Consider the following 18,190-nt stretch of genomic DNA (forward strand, 5'->3'; position numbering starts at 1 on the left):
GGTTTTCTTGGCAAAGATACTGAAGAGATTTGCCATTACCTTCTCCAGCTCATTTTACTTATGAGGAAACTGAGGTAAAAAGGGTTAACTGACTTCCCCAGGTCATACAGTTAGGAAGTGTCTGAGATCAGATTTGAACTCAGGTCTTCCTGATTTCAGGCCTAGAACTCTATCCACTATGCCACCTAGCCTTCCCCATGAGTATATAAATATAATGCTGAATAAAATATGATAAAGTCTAAATGTCAGGTCAGTTATTATGTCAGTAGTATAACAAGTAGAGACCAAAGCTTCCTGGTGACCCAGCATCTGACCCCAAGGGAGCTGTGGCCTGAATTCAAAGGGTATCTGATCACTTAATCAGAGAGTGGATAATGGGGCATATACCATCCTATGGGCAATGGCCAATAAGGCAGCTTATTTCCAGCACATTCACAGTAAACATCACCCCCCAACACCCACTCACTCTGCCTCATCTCTCAGCTCTTTACGTTTCCAACCTTTTTCCTTCTAATCCAAGTATAGGTCCACAGAGAAGTTAGAGCCCAGGCACTGACTGAAGTAACTAACTGCTTAGATGTTATTGGGAAAATCACTTTCCCTGTACCCCACCATCTCTTCTCAAAAATATCTTCCTCCTGTTCTTCAGATTACTTCATGGCTGTAGCAGGAACCCTTAGAGAGTGCAAGGGAAGGGCCAGTAAAAGATCTATCTTCCCCCTTTTAGTTTTACAGGGGACAGAATGAATGGCACCAGATGAACAGGCATTGACGGCTTGTTAAACTGTATCACAAAACTTGTTACATCTTTCTCCCTAAACTTATTTCTCTACCAAACTTCTCTTGTTACTTTAATTTATTTATTTATGTATCAATTAATTAATTAATTTTTGTGGGGCAATGAGGGTTAAGTGACTTGCCCAGGGTCACACAGCTAGTAAGTATCAAGTGTCTGAGATCAGATTTGAACACAGGTCCTCCTGAATCCAGGGCTGGTGCTTTATCCACTGTGCCACCTAGCTGCCCCTTCTCTGTTACTTTTAGCAATCTTTTTTTTTTTTTGGTGAGGCAATTGGGGTTAAGTGACTCACACAGCTAGTAAGTGTTAAGTATCTGAGGTCAGATTTGAACTCAGGTCCTACTGACTCTAGGGCCAGTGCTCTATCCACTGTGCCACCTAGCTGCCCCTCTGTTACTTCTAAAAGCACCAGTATCCTCCTAGTCACCTAGTACACCTAGTATTATCTTCAATTTCACACCACATATCCCAATCAAATGCTAAATCTTCACATTTCTACCTCGACAACACCTCTCATATCTGTCCTATTTACTTGCCCAGTCATGACTCTAGTTGAAGGCTCTCATCATCTCTTTCCTGGACTATTGCACCAGCCTCCTAATTCATCTCCCTGCCTCAAGGCCTCTTCCTTCTCTGATACAGGCTATATTACAGAGATGTTAAAGTGATTTTCCTAAAACACAGGTCTGACTACATCACTCCCCAGGTTCAATAAACTCCAGTGGCTTCCTATTGACTGTAGGATTAAATATTATTTTGTTTTTATTTTCCATTTTAAAATTTCTATTTATGATATGTGTCTTCTTTCACAACATGACTAATATTGTAAAATGTTTTGCATGATTGAACATGTATAACCTTTATCAAATTGCTTACCATCTGAGGGAGGAAGGAAGAAAAAATTTAGAACTTGAAAATTATTTTTAAATGAAGGTTAACATTTGTGTTTGCATTGTAACTGGGGGAAAATAAAATATTATTAAAATTCTATTTACGTATAAGTTTTAAACATGTAAAACTATTGATACAGGCATACATGTATATCATTTATAAATAAGTAAATTTAGGGATGTATGTCCAACAAAATTTTATTGATGGGGTACATGATTAAAAAAGTTCAGAGATTGCCACATTGTGTGACTAATCACAACTTACTGAAAGGCGCTATAATTGGACTTGAAGTTAGTGTGCCTGGGCTTAAATTCTAGTTTTGATAGTTAAACCATAGACCTTTAATGTAGAAGAGGTTTTATATGACATTCTCGAGTCCAGTCTCCCACCAAATGCAAGAGTAATTGCTGCAATATTCATCTAGCCTCTGCTTGAATACTTCCCATGATGGGAAAAATTAACTAAAATTAACTTCTCTGAGTCTCAGTTTTCTAATCTGCAAAATGGGGATAATAATACTGGTATTACCTACCTCACTGAATTGTGAGGAAGTTGCTTTGTAAACCATGAAGGTCCATATAGATATGACCTATTATTAAGAACTCTGGACCTCAGTTTCTTCACCCATAAATTGAGGAGATTCAAACACATGATGCCAAAGGTCCCTTCCAGCTGGATAATCCATTTATTTCTTTTCCTTTTGTTAGCACATAGCAAACATCCCAAGGAGTTCTCATCTAAAAGGCAAGATAGCTTCTTTCTTACCATCTGAGATATCTCCATGGTGCCTAGAAGCCAATGCTGTAACGATTGGAATGACGCCACCTGCTGGAGACTTACTGTAGAAGAGTTCCGCCCATGAAGCAAAGGTCTTTGAGGGCAAGACCAGGAGTCTTTTCTTTAGCGTCAGGAAGTGACGCGGGCTAGTGGGAGGAGGAAGGAAGAGACTGGCGCTCGCTCTCACTTTTTTTTTCCTGAGGACTCTGGTGGAGAGGGGAGCTAGAAATGCGCTCTCCCTTTTAATAGATAGGAATCTAGGCCTTTCTCTCTCTTTACCAAATTCTTGTTCTCCTTAATAAATGCTTAAAAGCCTAACTCTTGCTAAAGCTTATAATTTATTGGCGACCACTCATAAGATATTTTAGACAGACTAGCTAGAATTTTAGCCCTTAACAATGCCCAGGTCTGAATAGTGTCTAGTAACCCTAGAATTTGGGGACAAGGTAAAAAAAATGAGTCGCTTTGAAAATGAAACTAATAATAATTCCTCTAAATAGATGGGATGAGCCACCTGTGGAAATCTTCCCAGCAGTGACCCATCCTAAGAAATGGTTTCACAGGATCATAGTATTATAGGGTTTAGAGCTGGAAGGAACCTCACAGGTCAAGTCCAAACTTCTCATTTTACAGACAAGAGAAAGAAGGTCTAGAAGCAACTGGCTTGGTTTTCTACACAGCTAGTAAACTGGGGAGCCTAAACTTGAACCCAGGATTTCTGATTCCATCTCTATGGGCTCCTTTCCTCTACACGACCCCATCTGTGGTTGTTGATAAATTGTAATCTCTTGCAAAATAATGAAGCTTTGTCTTCCTGATAAACTAGCTATAACACCTGAAATTTATTCCTTTTCCTTAATTTGAATATATTTTTACATGCTCCCCCTCCCCACACACAGAGTCTCCCATATACCACCCTCTCCTTTTAGAACACTTATCTCCTCGAGAGCAGACTCTGTTTTGCCTTTTTATCATTAGAGTTTAGCACAGTACACAGTGCTGAGTACATAGTAGGTGCTTAATAAATGATTATTGTTTGATTTTTTTTTTTTTAGGCCCTAAGATTTCCTTTAAAAGATGAATGGGGGGGCAGCTAGGTGGCACAGTGGATAAAGCACGAGCTCTGGATTCAGGAGGATGTGAGTTCAAATCCGGTGTCAGACACTTGACACTTACTAGCTATGTGACCCTGGGCAAGTCACTTAACCCTCATTGCCCCACAAAAAACAAACAAACAAACAAACAAAAGATGAATGGGGAAGAGTGATGTGTAAAGATATAGAGTGGATGTCTTACTATGTAAATGAATTGTCTTTATTCACTGTCTAAAATGCAGATTCCATATATATCTATATATCTATCTATAGATATAGATAAATATGGAAGTTTCTTTCATACCTTAGTGTGAATTACTTTAATAAGCTAAACTGATCAGAGACCAGCTGAGAACTACAAGGGGATGATCTATGGGATAAAGGAATTTTGATTGGGGAAGGGAAGAAAGAGGAAATTTAGGTGATAAAGATAGGCTGGACAGATAGTTATAAGATAGCATGAAGATACTGGAAGCCCAGGGATCAGATGAGAGGAAACAGATGACAAAGACAAAATATTTTGTAGTTAAATTTTGTCTCCTTTGCATTTTTTCCCTGCAGAAACCTGACAGCATCACTCTTTAGACTGACTAAGTTTCAGAGAAGGTGCTGAGCTGCATTGGTAGAGGGAATTTCCTTATTCCATACTAATGAAATTATAGGTCCTGTCTCTATCTATGCTCCAGTTAAGGTAAAATGACTAGTTTGTTAGACTGCAAACCTCAGTTCCCCACAGTTCAAATGTCCTTTCCGAAATCTACGTCAGTCAGAACCAGATTCACATTCCAGTTCTTTTTTTTTTTTTTTTTTTTTTTTAGTGAGGCAATTGGGGTTAAGTGACTTGCCCAGGGTCACACAGCTAGTAAGTGTTAAGTGTCTGAGGTCGGATTTGAACTCAGGTACTCCTGACTCCAGGGCCAGTGCTCTATCCACTGCGCCACCCAGCTGCCCCATTCCAGTTCTTTTTGTTGTTGTTGTCAAGCCCTTTCAGTTATGTCTGACTCTTTGTGACCTTTTTGGGGGTTTTCTTGCCTGAGATACTGGAGTGGTTTGCTATTCCCTTCTCCAGCTCTTTTTACAGATTAGGAAACTGAAGCAAACAGTGACTTACTCAGAGTTACACAGCAAGGAAGTGTCAGAGGCTAGATTTGAACTCAGGTCTTTCTGATGCTAGGCCTGGCACTTAGCTACCCTCATGATCTAATCTCTTTTTTCCATGAGGCAATTGTGGTTAAGTGACTTGCCCAGGGTCACACAGTTGGTAAGTGTTAAGTGTCTGAGGCCAGATTTGAACTCAGGTCCTCCTGAATCCAGGGCGGGTGCTCTATCCACTTCGCCACCTAGCTGCCCCCAGGAAGACTACTATTCTACTGAAACTACTTTTTTGTGGTCGTCAATGATTCTAATCAACCAATCCAAAGGCTTTTTAAAAAAAGTTTTCTGCCTTGACCTCTCAACAGCATTTTATATTGTTGATCTGTCCTACTCAATATACTCCTATTTCCTCCCTAGTATAGAAGATAGAGGGCTGGATGCAGAGTCAGGAAGACCTAACTAGTTTTCTGACTTCGGACAAATCGCCTAACCTCTCTGAATTTTAATTTTCTCATCTGTTAAATAAGAATGAGAACATCTTTAGCAGCAACCTTGAAGGGTCATTTGTTGTGATGATCAAATCAGAAGATGCAGTATGTTTTTCAAACCTTTAGGGTCTATGTAAGTTACAATTATTATTTAATTATAATAATAGTTGTCATTTATCTATCATTTTAAGGTTTGCAAAGCACTTTACATTTATTATTTGATTTGATACAACCATTTTGGAGATCAGTTTGGAACCACGCCCAAAAGGCTATAAAACTGTGCATACCCTTTGACCTAGCAATACCACTACTAGGTCTATATCCCAAAGAGATCAGTTCAATTGTTTCCATTTCCATAGGATTTCTCCTGTCCACTCCTTTCTTGTCATTTATACTATCATCATCCTGTATTTTTTTGTTCAGTCATTCGGTCTTATCTGACCCTTTGTGAATCCATGGTCTATAGCAAAACCAGACCCTTCTATCCATCACTATCTCTTGAAGTCTGTCCAAGTTCATGCTCATCGTTTCCATGACACTATCTCATCCTCCACCATCCCCTTTTCCTTCTGCATCAATCTTTCCCAACATTAGGGTCTTTTTGAATTGAGTCTCATCTTCTCATTATGTGGCTAAAATATTTAAGCTTCAGCCTTAGCAACTGACTTTCTAGTCAATAGCCTGAGTTAATTTCTTTAAGTATTGACTGCTTTGACCTCCTTGCTATCCAAGGGATTCTCAGAAGCTTTCTCCAGCACTCACAGTTCAAAAGTGTTGATTCTTCAGTGCTCAGTTTTCCTTATATTTTAAGCCTCACAACCATACCTTGCTACCAGAAAAATCAATGTTTTAACTATATGGACCTTTGTCAGCAAGGTGATGTCTCTGCTCCTCAATACCTGCTTGGACCTTGGAAATAGCTACGTTACAAATCTTTTTCACTTCATTCTTTCCCTACATTGATCAAAGGCAGCTAGGTGGCACAGTGGATAAAGAACTGGTCCTGAAGTTGGGAGGACCTGAGTTCAAATCTCACCTCAGACACTTACTAGCTGTGTGATCCTGGGCAAGTCACCTAACCCCAATTACCTTAAACATCCAGGGCCAGTCATTCTGATACACACACACACACACACACACACATCTTGTCACTGCACCCAGATGGCTCTGGAGGAGAGAATGAGGTTGGTGATCTTGCACAGACCTCTCTCATTTAAATACAATTCAGTGAAAGCCATGACATCACCTCAATGTCATGGTCCTCTTCCGGGATGAAGGATAAACAGCAACATTGATCCATCCTTCATCTTACTGCCAGGGTAACTTTTCTTTGTATATTTAGTCACATCATACTGCTGCTAAAAATCTTTTTTAGATGCTTATTGTGCATGGTGCAAACTAAGTTCTTCCTCTTTGGCTTGGCTTTCAAGAACCTTTACAACCTTCACAACACAGCACCAGTCTACCCTTATTGTTTTTTTTCCCTTGGGGCAATGAGGGTGAAGTGACTTGCCCAAGGTCACACAGCTAGTAAGTGTCAAGTGTCTGAGGCTGGATTTGAACTCAGGTCCTCCTGAATCCAAGGCCAGTGCTTTATCCACTGTACCACCTAGCTGCCTTTATAATCTTATTTTACTAATTTACCTCTTCATATGATCTAGCCAAGCTACATTTCTTTCTTATCCTTGAATCTACCATGTTCCTGATTATATTACTTTGTTTATGCTATTTCCTATGCCCAGAATATCCTCCTTACCTATTTTTACATATTTTATTTCCTCCCTATCTCCATGGTTTTCAGTGGCACATTAGATAATTGTGAATACGAATAAACCAATTCTTACCAGCATCTAGCTGGTGAAGTTTGTGCCAGAGTTCACATTCAGAATAGTCGCGAGTAGTCATAGAGAGAAGAAAATTACAAATGCAGTTAGACAGCAAGAAGGCAGGGCTAGGTGCCAGAGCAATACCTTTTCCTATTTATTAAAGCTCTGAATATTTATAAGGTCATTTGGAAAACCACAGAAGTAAGTTCAGATCACAGAATTCTACAGCTGGAAGGGATCTTGGGCACTTAATGTCTTTGGGTCATGGTTTTCTCATCTCTAAAATGAAGGGGTTAGATTAGGTGGACCTTATAGTCCATTCCATATGAACCCTATAACCTTAGATAATCTAATCTAACCCCCTCATTTTGTTGATGAGGAAACTGGGACTTAGGAAGATTAAATATCAACCCAACATACTACTGTGTTGTCATTACTTCCATTCATCAGCTTCTCTAAACATGGACAGATAACTCAAATGTAAAACAAGGAGTAGAAGAAAAAGCCTGCAATTTCTTCTGAATGCAAATTATAACTTCAGTTGATTTGTACAAACTGTACCCTCTCAGTAACTGCTGAAGGGACTAGCTCTTAAGTCAAAGAACAACCAATAGAAACCCAATGACATATCAGTGTTATCACAGAGATTCTAAGGCCTCTGTTAATGAACATTTAATACCACTAAGCAAAAGACAATGTAAAGAGAAAGCAAGGTTAGTTGAAGAGAATGGGGAACAGGAAATAGAAAAAGTGAACATATAGGTACAAGGATGGAGAAGCAAAGTAGATGGGATCTTAGAGACCCTTCTAGCTAGTCCAACCCCCACCTCCATCTGTCTTTCTGTCTCTCTCCTCTCTCCCTCTGTTTCTCTGTCTTCATTGCTCCCTCTCTTTCCATCTCTGTATCTGTCTGTCTTTGTCTCTGTGTCTTTTTCCCTCTCTCAACCTCTCTCTGAGGTGAGGAAATTGAGATCCACAAAAGCAAAGTAACTTCTCTAAGGTCAGATGGGTAAGTAGACGCCAGAGAGCTGGAATTCAAATTCAGGCTCTCAAACACCAAATTCCATAATCTATTTGACCTCATCGAGAGAGAAGAGGGATGGGAAAAGAAAGACAACACCTTCCTTAACCGAAGTCAGAGCTCCAAATATAACAGAAAACCAAATACGAACACTTGACCCTTTGGCCTTTATATTAGACATAGAGAGAAGTGACTACTAACCAACAGTCTTGTAGACATTTCTGAAATAGAGGCTGGGGGGTCCCATAGTATCCATTAGGCTTCATGACACACTCCCCTTACTCCTTCCTTCAGCTTTGTTCCACAGGCCACATGATACTCATTTGGTGAACACTTGGCAAGGAGGAAAGGACCGCTGGAATGGGGGTAGAATCAGGGCTGAAAATTTTCTCTTCACCGAACCCTTATGTCCTGATCTGTGGTTTCTTCATCTTGTAGCTTTGGTCTATGAACTTGCACCAAGTCCAGTTCATTCCTTGTCTACTCTAATGTCTGTCTGTCTGTCTGTCTGTCTGTCCTTCTGCTGCTTCCCTTCTTGCATGTGCCCTTGATACTCCCTGGTACCAGAAAAGTAAAATAAAGCACACAGAACCATTGCCTAATGTAAAACAAGCCCTCTAACCTTTGCCCACCAAGCCTCTGTGCCCTGCCAGCTGAAGCACAGCCCAAGGCTATGCTGGAATCTCCCAGGAGGTGCCTCCCTGCTAGCCAGGCCAGCACAGGGACACAAAATTCTAGAAATGCACTTGACTGACTACAGTCTTAGAGTGGGAGGCTCCAGTGATGAACCCTGAGAGGACATCTAGTCCAACCCCCTCCTTTTACAGTTGAGTAAAATGATCTTAGAGGTGGAAAGAGACCAAAAGACCATTCTGTCAAGGTGATCTGGTCATTTCTTATCTGATGGGCTAATTTGTGTAATTCTAACATCATTTGAGCCTTTCTGGGTCCTTACATTCCTGATCTTGTATATGTATGAAAAGATTTTATTCTTACAGTGCTACAGTTGGATGGCTGTTGAACCATTAGTATCTTCTGAACCTCAAGTTTTAATAGGCCTTAATTGGCTATAACTATTTTATATATGGGACCAGTTACAATTCTAATAATTGAACTTTGGCCTCTTTGACAGCATTCTTGTCCCTCATGCCTAGAATTGCCCTCCACCCCAACCCGGTTCTTAGAAATTCTAGCTTCCAACTTCTCTTCCCCCCTCCATTTACATATATTTTGGAAAATAAAATTCTATTCAAAATGAAAAAAAGAAGAAAAGAAAAAAAAGAAATTCTAGCTTCCTCTGAGGTTTGGGTAAAAGGTCATCTCCTTTGTGAGGCCTTTTGTGATCTCACCAGTTGTTCCCACCAACCTATGAAATTCCTTTGTGTATATTTTGTACTTGTGCATCGATGTGCATGTTATTTCCCTAGTACAGAAGTTCTTAACCCCCTGTGTGTCCTAGATCCTTTGTCAGTCTGGTGATGTCAAAAGGCCTCTTTCTTAGAATAATGTTTGTTTCATAATTGGAACAAATGCTAAATTTCAGTTAGAGATTATTAAAAATAAAGATGTACATTTTTTTCCCATCTGAGTTCACATCCTGTCCTGAAATCTATCCACAGACCTCCTAGGTGTCTACAGACCCAGGTTTGTCCCAGTAGAAGGTAAGTTAATGAAGATAGAGACTATATATTTTTCTCTATGTATCCTTAATACCTAGCACAATACCTGGAACATAATGACATTTAATAAATCCTTGTTAATTGATCATTTGATTAACATGCTCTTAATATGTAGCAAGGGAAGGATTGGTCTCAAAAATGAAAACAAAGGATGTCAAGTCAATACAATGAACAAAACCATTACTTTTTGGTCTTCATTACTTTATCTCATACCTACAAATTCACTTCTCATGGCTTGTGCCAGGAAAGTCACTTCTTTACATATTGTGATATAATGACAAGGGCACTGAACTAGGAATCAGGAAACCTGAGTTTTAGCCTTGTCTTTCTGGAATGTTCCTTGTATAACTTTAGGCTGTTATATTGAGCAAACTCATTAATTTTTCAAATGAAACAAAGTGGGGAACGTGGTAAAAAACAGAAGTTTTAGCTTAATCATTTGAGAGTTGAGCGCATGCTACTGAAGCAGCTTTTGAAGGACCACCCTTTTGGGGAGGAGACCGCGACAAACGGCCGTGCACCTGCTGCTGCCTGGAGAGCTGGCCAAGCATGCCGTGTCCGAGGGCACCAACTTCCGGGACGGCAGTTCAAATACTGAGGGTGGAACAGAAGTTGGCTCTCTCTCACTCTCTCGCTCTGGCGTTTCAGCTTAGCCGTGATGGCACACGCTTTTGGTGTTCGGTGCTGGTTCTCAGCCTGGCAGGAAGTTTGGAATTTGTTGAGTTTTATAATAGGAATATAGACTGAGCTTAGATCTAAGATTATTAATTTGTATTTCTACTTTCCTATTTCTCTTATTGGTATCACCTTTTGTTGTTTAATTAATTACCAAACAATAAAAACTAATCCCTCACTGATTAAAGCTCAGAGGCTTCTTTTTCTTAGTGGTCTGGGAGATGTATAAGGGAAAAGTTATAGGTGTAGTTTAATGCTAGTATATCTAATTTTAAATCTCACAAGGCAAACCCCTACTTCATTCTTTAAAGAGAGTCATGAGCTTTCCAAGGTCCTCTCTATCTCTAATAATCTATGGTTATATATTTTCCATTAAGTTTGGATTGCAGTCCTGTAGATTTGTTGCTGAAAACTGTAGCCAACAGTTGGGTGGTGTGTTTTTTTCCCCCTATGGTTCAAACAAATGATTGCTTCTTGTATCTGTGGCTGTAGCCACTGTAAGCATGGGGTTTTTAACATTTTCTACATCACTTCCTTAAGACTAGACAATCAACAAAAGAAGAAATCAAGCCTTGACTTGTAGCATTTGAGGACTTCCAAAGTGTAACTACTCAAAATTTAACAATCAGCTTTCTTAGAGCTGCCTCCAGCACAGTGGGGCAAGGGATGACTTCTCTCTACCCCTCTAATTAGATGCAGCGAAAGGAAGTGCATCTGAATCTCTGCCAATCTGATCCGATTCATTGACTGCCTCAGGGAATAGACCTTTCTTTCCTCAAGAGGACAAGGAATCTTAGAAAAACACCGGGATCATAATCAGCAGTTACCACAGTGGGTGTGTGGCTTCATTGGTGATAGTCTAGGTTGTTCAACCCTCAGATATTCCCAAAGGTTGCTCTCTGACCAGATGAGGATATTTAGTTTAGTTTGATCAGAAACAGGTCAGTCACAAAAGGAAAGATCTAAAACAACTTGTTCTGCTTATTTTCCTTCTTTCTTCTTTAGAAGCTGAATGATATTTAATTTTGTGCAACATTGACGAATATCCTGTGTAGTAAAAAAATGATGAATGTGAGGAATGAAGAAAAACCATGGGAATATTTACATGAACTGATTCAGTGTGAAATAAGCAGAACCAATAGAATAATATACACAATAATCTCATCATTATAAGTGAAAAGATCATTAAGTGGAAACTAAACCTAGGGAGATGATTCTCAGATATATAACACATAGATAAAATTACTATATATAAGATATATTACATAATGCAAATATATATGTATAGCTAGATCCTTAATCTATCCCCAAAGCTTTACTCCCATAACACTAACTACTTAGTAGGAATTTCAAACTGGATGTCCTGGATAAATCTTAAATGCAACACGTCAAAAACTATGGTTTCTTTTCAAACCAAGGAATAGAAGGAAAAGTGATGCACAGGTGTTTGGAAACAGGAATATCAGCAGATGTGGAGAGCTATTTGATTTAGAGCTAGAAAGGAACTTAGAGGCCATTAGGTCCAACCATTCCCTGTACCCTTCTTCTTCTTCTTCTTCTTCTTCTTCTTCTTCTTCTTCTTCTTCTTCTTCTTCTTCTTCTTCTTCTTCTTCTTCTTCTTCTTCTTCTTGCGTCTTGCGTCTTCTTCTTCTTCTTCTTCCTTCTTCTTCTTCTTCTTCTTCTTCTTCTTCTTCTTCTCCTCCTTCCCCTCCTCCTCCTCCTTCTCTTCTTCTTCTCCTTCTCCTTCTCCTTCTTCTCCTCCTCCTCCTCCTCCTCCTTCTTTTTAGTGAGGCAATTGGAGTTAAGTGACTTGCCCAGGGTCACACAGCTAGTAAGTGTCAAGCATCTGAGGCCGGATTCGAACTCAGGTATTCCTGATTCCAGGGTTGGTGCTCAATCCACTGTGCCACCTAGCTGCCCCCTTCATTTTTATAGATAAGGAAACTGAAGCAGAGAAAAGTTAAAGGTATACCTAGGGTCACACAGCTGGTAAGCATCCTAGGTAGGAGCTGAACCTAGTTCTTTCTGAATACCATTCCAGTACTCTATCTACTGCACCATGATGCCTCTGAATTTGTTGTTGTTATTGTTGTTTTTTAGAAACTCTTTGCATCCTAAACCATAGACTTCAAAGATAGTGTTACTATCCAAATACCAGGCTCTGATTAAATCTGGATTTTAATTGCAGGGTCCTCATCAATAAATCACCAAGGAAGGCAGGACCAAGAATCTAGGATAGAAGTCTCACTGTGGTGTAGAAGTGGGAAAATCATTTCCCTGTGCAAAGCCTAGATGTAGGGCATTGCATCTCCTAGGCTTTCCTATAATTTAAATGGAAATCAAAAGAAGTACCTCAGATCCCATAAGTAGCCCCTGAAGAAGTATCCTCAGTGATCAGAAAAGAAAGCAATGGGCTAATTTTAAAATTAGGTAGTATATACTTGTTAACACTTAAGAACCTAGAGTGGGGCAGCTAGGTGGTGCAGTGAATAGAGCACCGGCCCTGGAGTCAGGAGTACCTGAGTTCAAATCCGGCCTCAGACACTTAACACTTACTAGCTGGGTGACCCTGGGCAAGTCACTTAACCCCAATTGCCTCACTAAAAAAACATAAATATATATATTTTAAAAAGAACCTAGAGTGCTGAGAATCCACTGAGGCAGTAATCCTAGGGTAATATACATGGCTCAGACCCAGGATTTACTAACAATGTGGAATTTTTTCAAGAAAAGTCTGTTCTGTTGACAACAACCTAGTATAAAGAAGCAAGCTAAGGAAACAAAAGGCCGTAAACAGTTTTAATTGCTCTGCATGGTTTTCTTTTGAAGATTGGTGTAAGAATTTTGACTTTTTATACTTGAGATGAATTGTCAGAATAAAACTTTTTTAAAATTAAAAATTTAAAAAAAATGCATGATAAAGAGAACTGCTTTTGGAGTCAGAGGGCTGGGTTTGGAATCCCAGATTTGTCACTTATGGGAAAAATAACTGCCTTCTCTGACCCTTGATCAGTAAAATATGGGAATTGGACTAGAAGGACTCCCAAGTTCCTTACAGCTACAAATCCATGATTTTATCAGCCTGTGATATTGGATGATATAAAGAAATTAACCATTCCTACTAAAGGGAAGGAAAAAATATTTTAGTATAAAAATGCCAAATTCTTCATACAGAGGTCAATTAGTCAATAAACCTTTAACAAACACTTACTATATGACGAGGTCTATAATAAGCAAGGGATACAAAGAAAGGCAAAAATATGGTCCTTGTCCTCAAGGAGCTTACATTCTAAAGGGAAGATATATACAGTACAAATAACTATAACTGTAACTATAACTATGACTATATCACTATCTATAACTATATATATATATATACATATAAAAGAGATGGAAAGTAATCGGGGGGGGGCAGTGCAGACAGGTAGGTGGTGCAGTGGATAGAGTGCTGGGTCTGAAATCAGGGAGACTCACCTTTGTGAATTTAAATCCAGACTCAGACACTTACTAGTTGTGTGACCCTGGGCAAGTCACTTAAGCCCTATTTGCCTCAGTTCCTCATTTGTAAAATAAGGACACGCTGGAGAAGGAAATGGCAAACCACTCCAGTGTCTTTGCCAAGAAAGCCTCATGGACAAAGTCCATGGGGTCACAAAGAGTTGGAGGCGACTGAACAAGTGAACAACAATCTCAAATGGAAAGTACTAGGGGAGGAGGGAAGATTCTTTCAGCAGGTGGGTTTTGAGCTGAGTCTTGAAGAAAGCTATGGAAGCAAGAAGGGTAACCATTCCAGGAGCAGGTAGAGATGCAGAGTCAGGAGATAGAATGTGTGTGCAACAAACTATAAGGAGGACAGTGTAGCAGAATGTGAAGTATATAGAAGGGAGAAAAGCGAAAGTCTGGAGAGGTAGGAAAAGATCAGGTTGTGAAGTTTAAATGCCAAAGAGGAATTTATGTTCCGTCTTAAAAGAAATAAAGAGCCACTAGAATCTACTGAGCAGAAATGAAATGGTCAGACACAAGCTTTAGGAAAGTCACATTAGCAGTTGAGTATAGAGAAAGGGTTTGGAGTGGAGAGAGATTTGAGAGGTGGGAAAAATGTGAACAATTAGGAAGGACATGACTGTAATAGTCCAGGAAAAAGGTGATGAGGACTTTAATGAAGGTGTTTCATGGCTGTGGGGGTGGGGAGAAGAGGATGTGTACAATAGAAGTTGTTAAGGTAAAAACGACAGGATTTGACAACAGAATAGCTATGTGTGGGGGAGTGAGAGTGAGGAGTTTAGGTGACTGGAAAGACAGTGGTGCCCTTAGAATAGGAAAATTGAGAAGAGGGGAGGATTTGGGGGGAAAGGTAATGAGTTCTACTGTAGACTTGTTGAGTTTGAATTATCTATGAGACATCTGGTTTGAGATGTTTAAAAAGTAGATGGTGATGTGAAACTGTGGCTCAGGAGAGAAACTAGATTCAAATGGTGTTTGGACTCTTGGTTCAAAACCAGAACATTAATTAGCACTCAGGTGTATATTTCTTTACTGGCCTTGAGATATTACCTCTAACTTAATTATACTAGGCAACTTCTTGTAGGAATAGGTATTAATTCTATGATTCCATTGGTATAGGAGACAACTCCCAGATAAGGAAATCCTTCTGCTAATGTAAGCCAGCAATTTGACAATTTATGGTCTTGGAGTTGCCTAGAGTACTAAAAGCTTAAGTGACTTGTCGAGGGTCACACACTTGGTATGTGTCATCAGTATTTTAATCCAGGTTTTCCTAGCTTCAAAGACAGCATTCTACTATGCAACATAGCACTCTTAAGCATCTGTGATGGTATTCAAAGCCAATGTTTAAGGTGAACACACAAGGAACATATACTAGTCTTTCAAAATAATTGGTTTAATCATATACCACATAGAAACTACACACACACACACACGCACACACACACACACACACACACACACTCCCCAAACCTTATAGACAGAGACACTGGAGTAAGGGTCAAAAGAAAGATATCATGGGGATAAGAAGGGGACATATGACATAAAAAGACCATAACAAGCCATACTCTATTTTAGGCAACTGGATTACAAATTTGGAAATAAGGGTAGCCTCCAGTGATCTAACCAAACCAGACTCCCAAGCTAGATTTAGATTACCTCTAGAATAATCCTGGTCCAAGGTTCAGATATAGCTTTAGAATACAACTTGTCCCAAGGGCACACCCATGGGAAGTCATTTTTTTTCAATAGACAGTACGAGTAGAAGATTTAATTTAACAGCAAATGTCACTGTCTAACCACTATGTGTGGAATTTTTTCTTTTTGGTAGGGCTTCCCACCTAATTGGGGTGTTGTTTTTACAGAAACTTCAAAAGAAGCTCAGCATTCATTTTGAGGGGGAGGGGGGAAAATAGGGTATATTACTGAGCCTGAAATTATGTTTCTGTATTTTTACAGAAGCCCTTTGTAAAAAAAAAAAAAAAAGTATGGGGGCAGCTAGGTGGCATAGTGGATAAAGCACCGTCCCTGGATTCAGGAGGACCTGAGTTCAAATCCGGCCTCAGACACTTGATACTTACTAGCTGTGTGACCCTGGGCAAGTCACTCAACCCTCATTGCCCCGCCCCCAAAAAAAGTATGGACAGACATTCTTTTTTTTTTTTTTTTTTTGAAATTAACATTTTAATTTAAAGTTTTGAGTTTCAAATTATATCTCTTGGGGAAGCTAGATGGCGCAGTGATAGAGCACCGGCCCTGGAGTCAGGAGGACTTGAGTTGAAATCCGGCCTCAGACACTTAACACTTACTAGCTGTGTGACCCTGGGCAAATCACTTGGCCCCAATTGCCTCACTAAAAAACAAAACAAAACAAAAACAAAACAAAAACAAAACAAAAAAAACAAGTTATATCTCTTCCTCTTTCTCTCCCCTCCCTCCCCTTTCTCCTTCCTGAGGCATCAAACAATCAGATATAGATTATACATGTACAATTATGTAAAATATTTTAATATTTGTCATTTTGAAGACTTGAATAAAAGAAAAATGAAAGAAAGAAAGTGAAAACAGCACACTTCAGTCTGTGTTCAATCAGTATCAGTTCTTTCTCTAGAGGCAGATAGTATGCATCATCATTAGTCTTTTGGGATTGTCTTGGATCATTGTATTGCTGAGAATAGTTAAGTCATTTACAATTCATCAAACAATATTCCTGTTCCTGTGCACAATATTCTCCTGGTTCTGTTCACTTAACTCTACATCAGTTCGTATAAATCTTTCCAGGTTTTTCTGAAGTCATCCTGTTTGTCATTTCTTATAGCACAATAACATCCCATTACAATCATATACCACAGCTTCTTTATCCATTTCCCCAAATGATGGGCATTCCTTTGATTTCTAATTCTTAACCACCACAAAAAGGGTTGCTATAAATATTTTTGTACAAATGGGCCCTTTTCTCTTTTTTTGAACGTCTTTGGGATATAAACCTAGCAGTGGTATAGCTGGATCAAAGGGTATGTACAGTTCTATAGCCCTTTGGGCATAGTTCTAAAATACCCTCCATAATGGGTGGATCAGCTTGCAATTCCACCAACAGCACCCCAGTTTTCCCACATCCCCTTCAACATCCAGCATTTTCCTTTTTTGTCATATTAGACACTCTGATGGGTGTGAGGTGATACTTCAAAATTGTTTTAATTTGCATTTCTTTGATCAATAGTGATTTAGAGCATTTTTTTTATATGGCTACATATAGCTTTCAGTTCTTTGTCTGAAAACTGTCTTCATATCCTTTGACCATTCCTCAATAGAGAAATGACCTATATTATAAATTTGACTCAGTTCTCTATATATTTGAAAAATGAGGCCTTTATCAGAGATACTTGTTATAAAAATCCTTTCCCAGTTTTCTGCTTTCTTTATAATCTTGATTGCATTGGCTTTGTTTGTGCAAAAACATTTTAATTTTATATAATCATAATTATCTATTTTATATACACTCTATATTTTCTTTGGCTCTAAAATTTCTCCCCTGTCTACAGATCTGACAGATAAACTATTCCATGATGTCTTAATTTGCTTATGGTACCAGCCTTTATGTGTAAATCATGAACCAACTTTGGCCTTATTTTAGTATACAGTGTGAGATGTTGGCTTATACCTAATTTTTTGCCAGATTGCTTTCCAGTTTTCCCAGAAATTTTTGGCAAATAATGAGTTTTTGTTCCAAAAGCTTGGATCTTTGGATTTATCATATAATAGATTACTATAGTAATTTATTATAGTGCAATTTGTACTTATTCTATTCCACTGATCCAGCACTCTATTTCTTAGCCAGTACCAGAGTATTATGATAGTTACTGCTTTATAATACAGTTTGAAATCTGGTCCAACTGGATCACCTTCTTTTGCATTTTTTCATTGATTCCCTTTATATCCTTGACCTTTTGTTCTTCTAGATGAATTTTGTTATTATTTTTTCTAGATTTATAAAATATTTTCTAATAGTGTGATTTGTATAGCACTAAACAAATAGATTAATTGAGGTAAGATTGTCATTTTTATTATATTGGCTTGGCCTATCAATGAACAATTAATATTTTTCCAATTGTTCAGCTCTGAATTTATTTGTGTGAAGTGTTTTTATAGTTGTGTTCATATAGTTCCTGGATTTCTCTTGGCAGACTCTCAAGTATTTATATTGTTACAGTTATTTTATTTGTTTGTTTGTCTGTTTTTTTGAGGGGCAATGAGGGTTAAGTGACTTGCTCAAGGTCACATAGCTAGTAAATGTCAAGTGTCTGAGGCCGAATTTGAACTCAGTTCGTCCTGAATCCAGGA

General features: G+C 38.9%; 1 protein-coding gene across 2 annotated transcripts in view; it reads right to left on the bottom strand.

Annotated features, from left to right (window-relative positions):
• Positions 1–18,190, bottom strand: part of GHR (growth hormone receptor) — a 356,653-nt gene that overhangs the window by 179,060 nt on the left and 159,403 nt on the right. The window contains exon 1 of one of the 2 annotated variants that reach the window (XM_043990453.1): positions 8,193–8,543. The exons of the other annotated variant lie outside the window; for it this stretch is intronic. Within the exon in view, the coding sequence (XP_043846388.1) occupies positions 8,193–8,247 (55 nt within the window). The 5' untranslated portion in view covers positions 8,248–8,543. Of the gene's footprint in view, positions 1–8,192; positions 8,544–18,190 lie in introns of those variants that run through there. 2 annotated transcript variants of the gene reach the window in all.

This window comes from Dromiciops gliroides, chromosome 1 (genome assembly GCF_019393635.1).
Source record: "Dromiciops gliroides isolate mDroGli1 chromosome 1, mDroGli1.pri, whole genome shotgun sequence".
Lineage (NCBI taxonomy): Eukaryota > Metazoa > Chordata > Mammalia > Microbiotheria > Microbiotheriidae > Dromiciops > Dromiciops gliroides.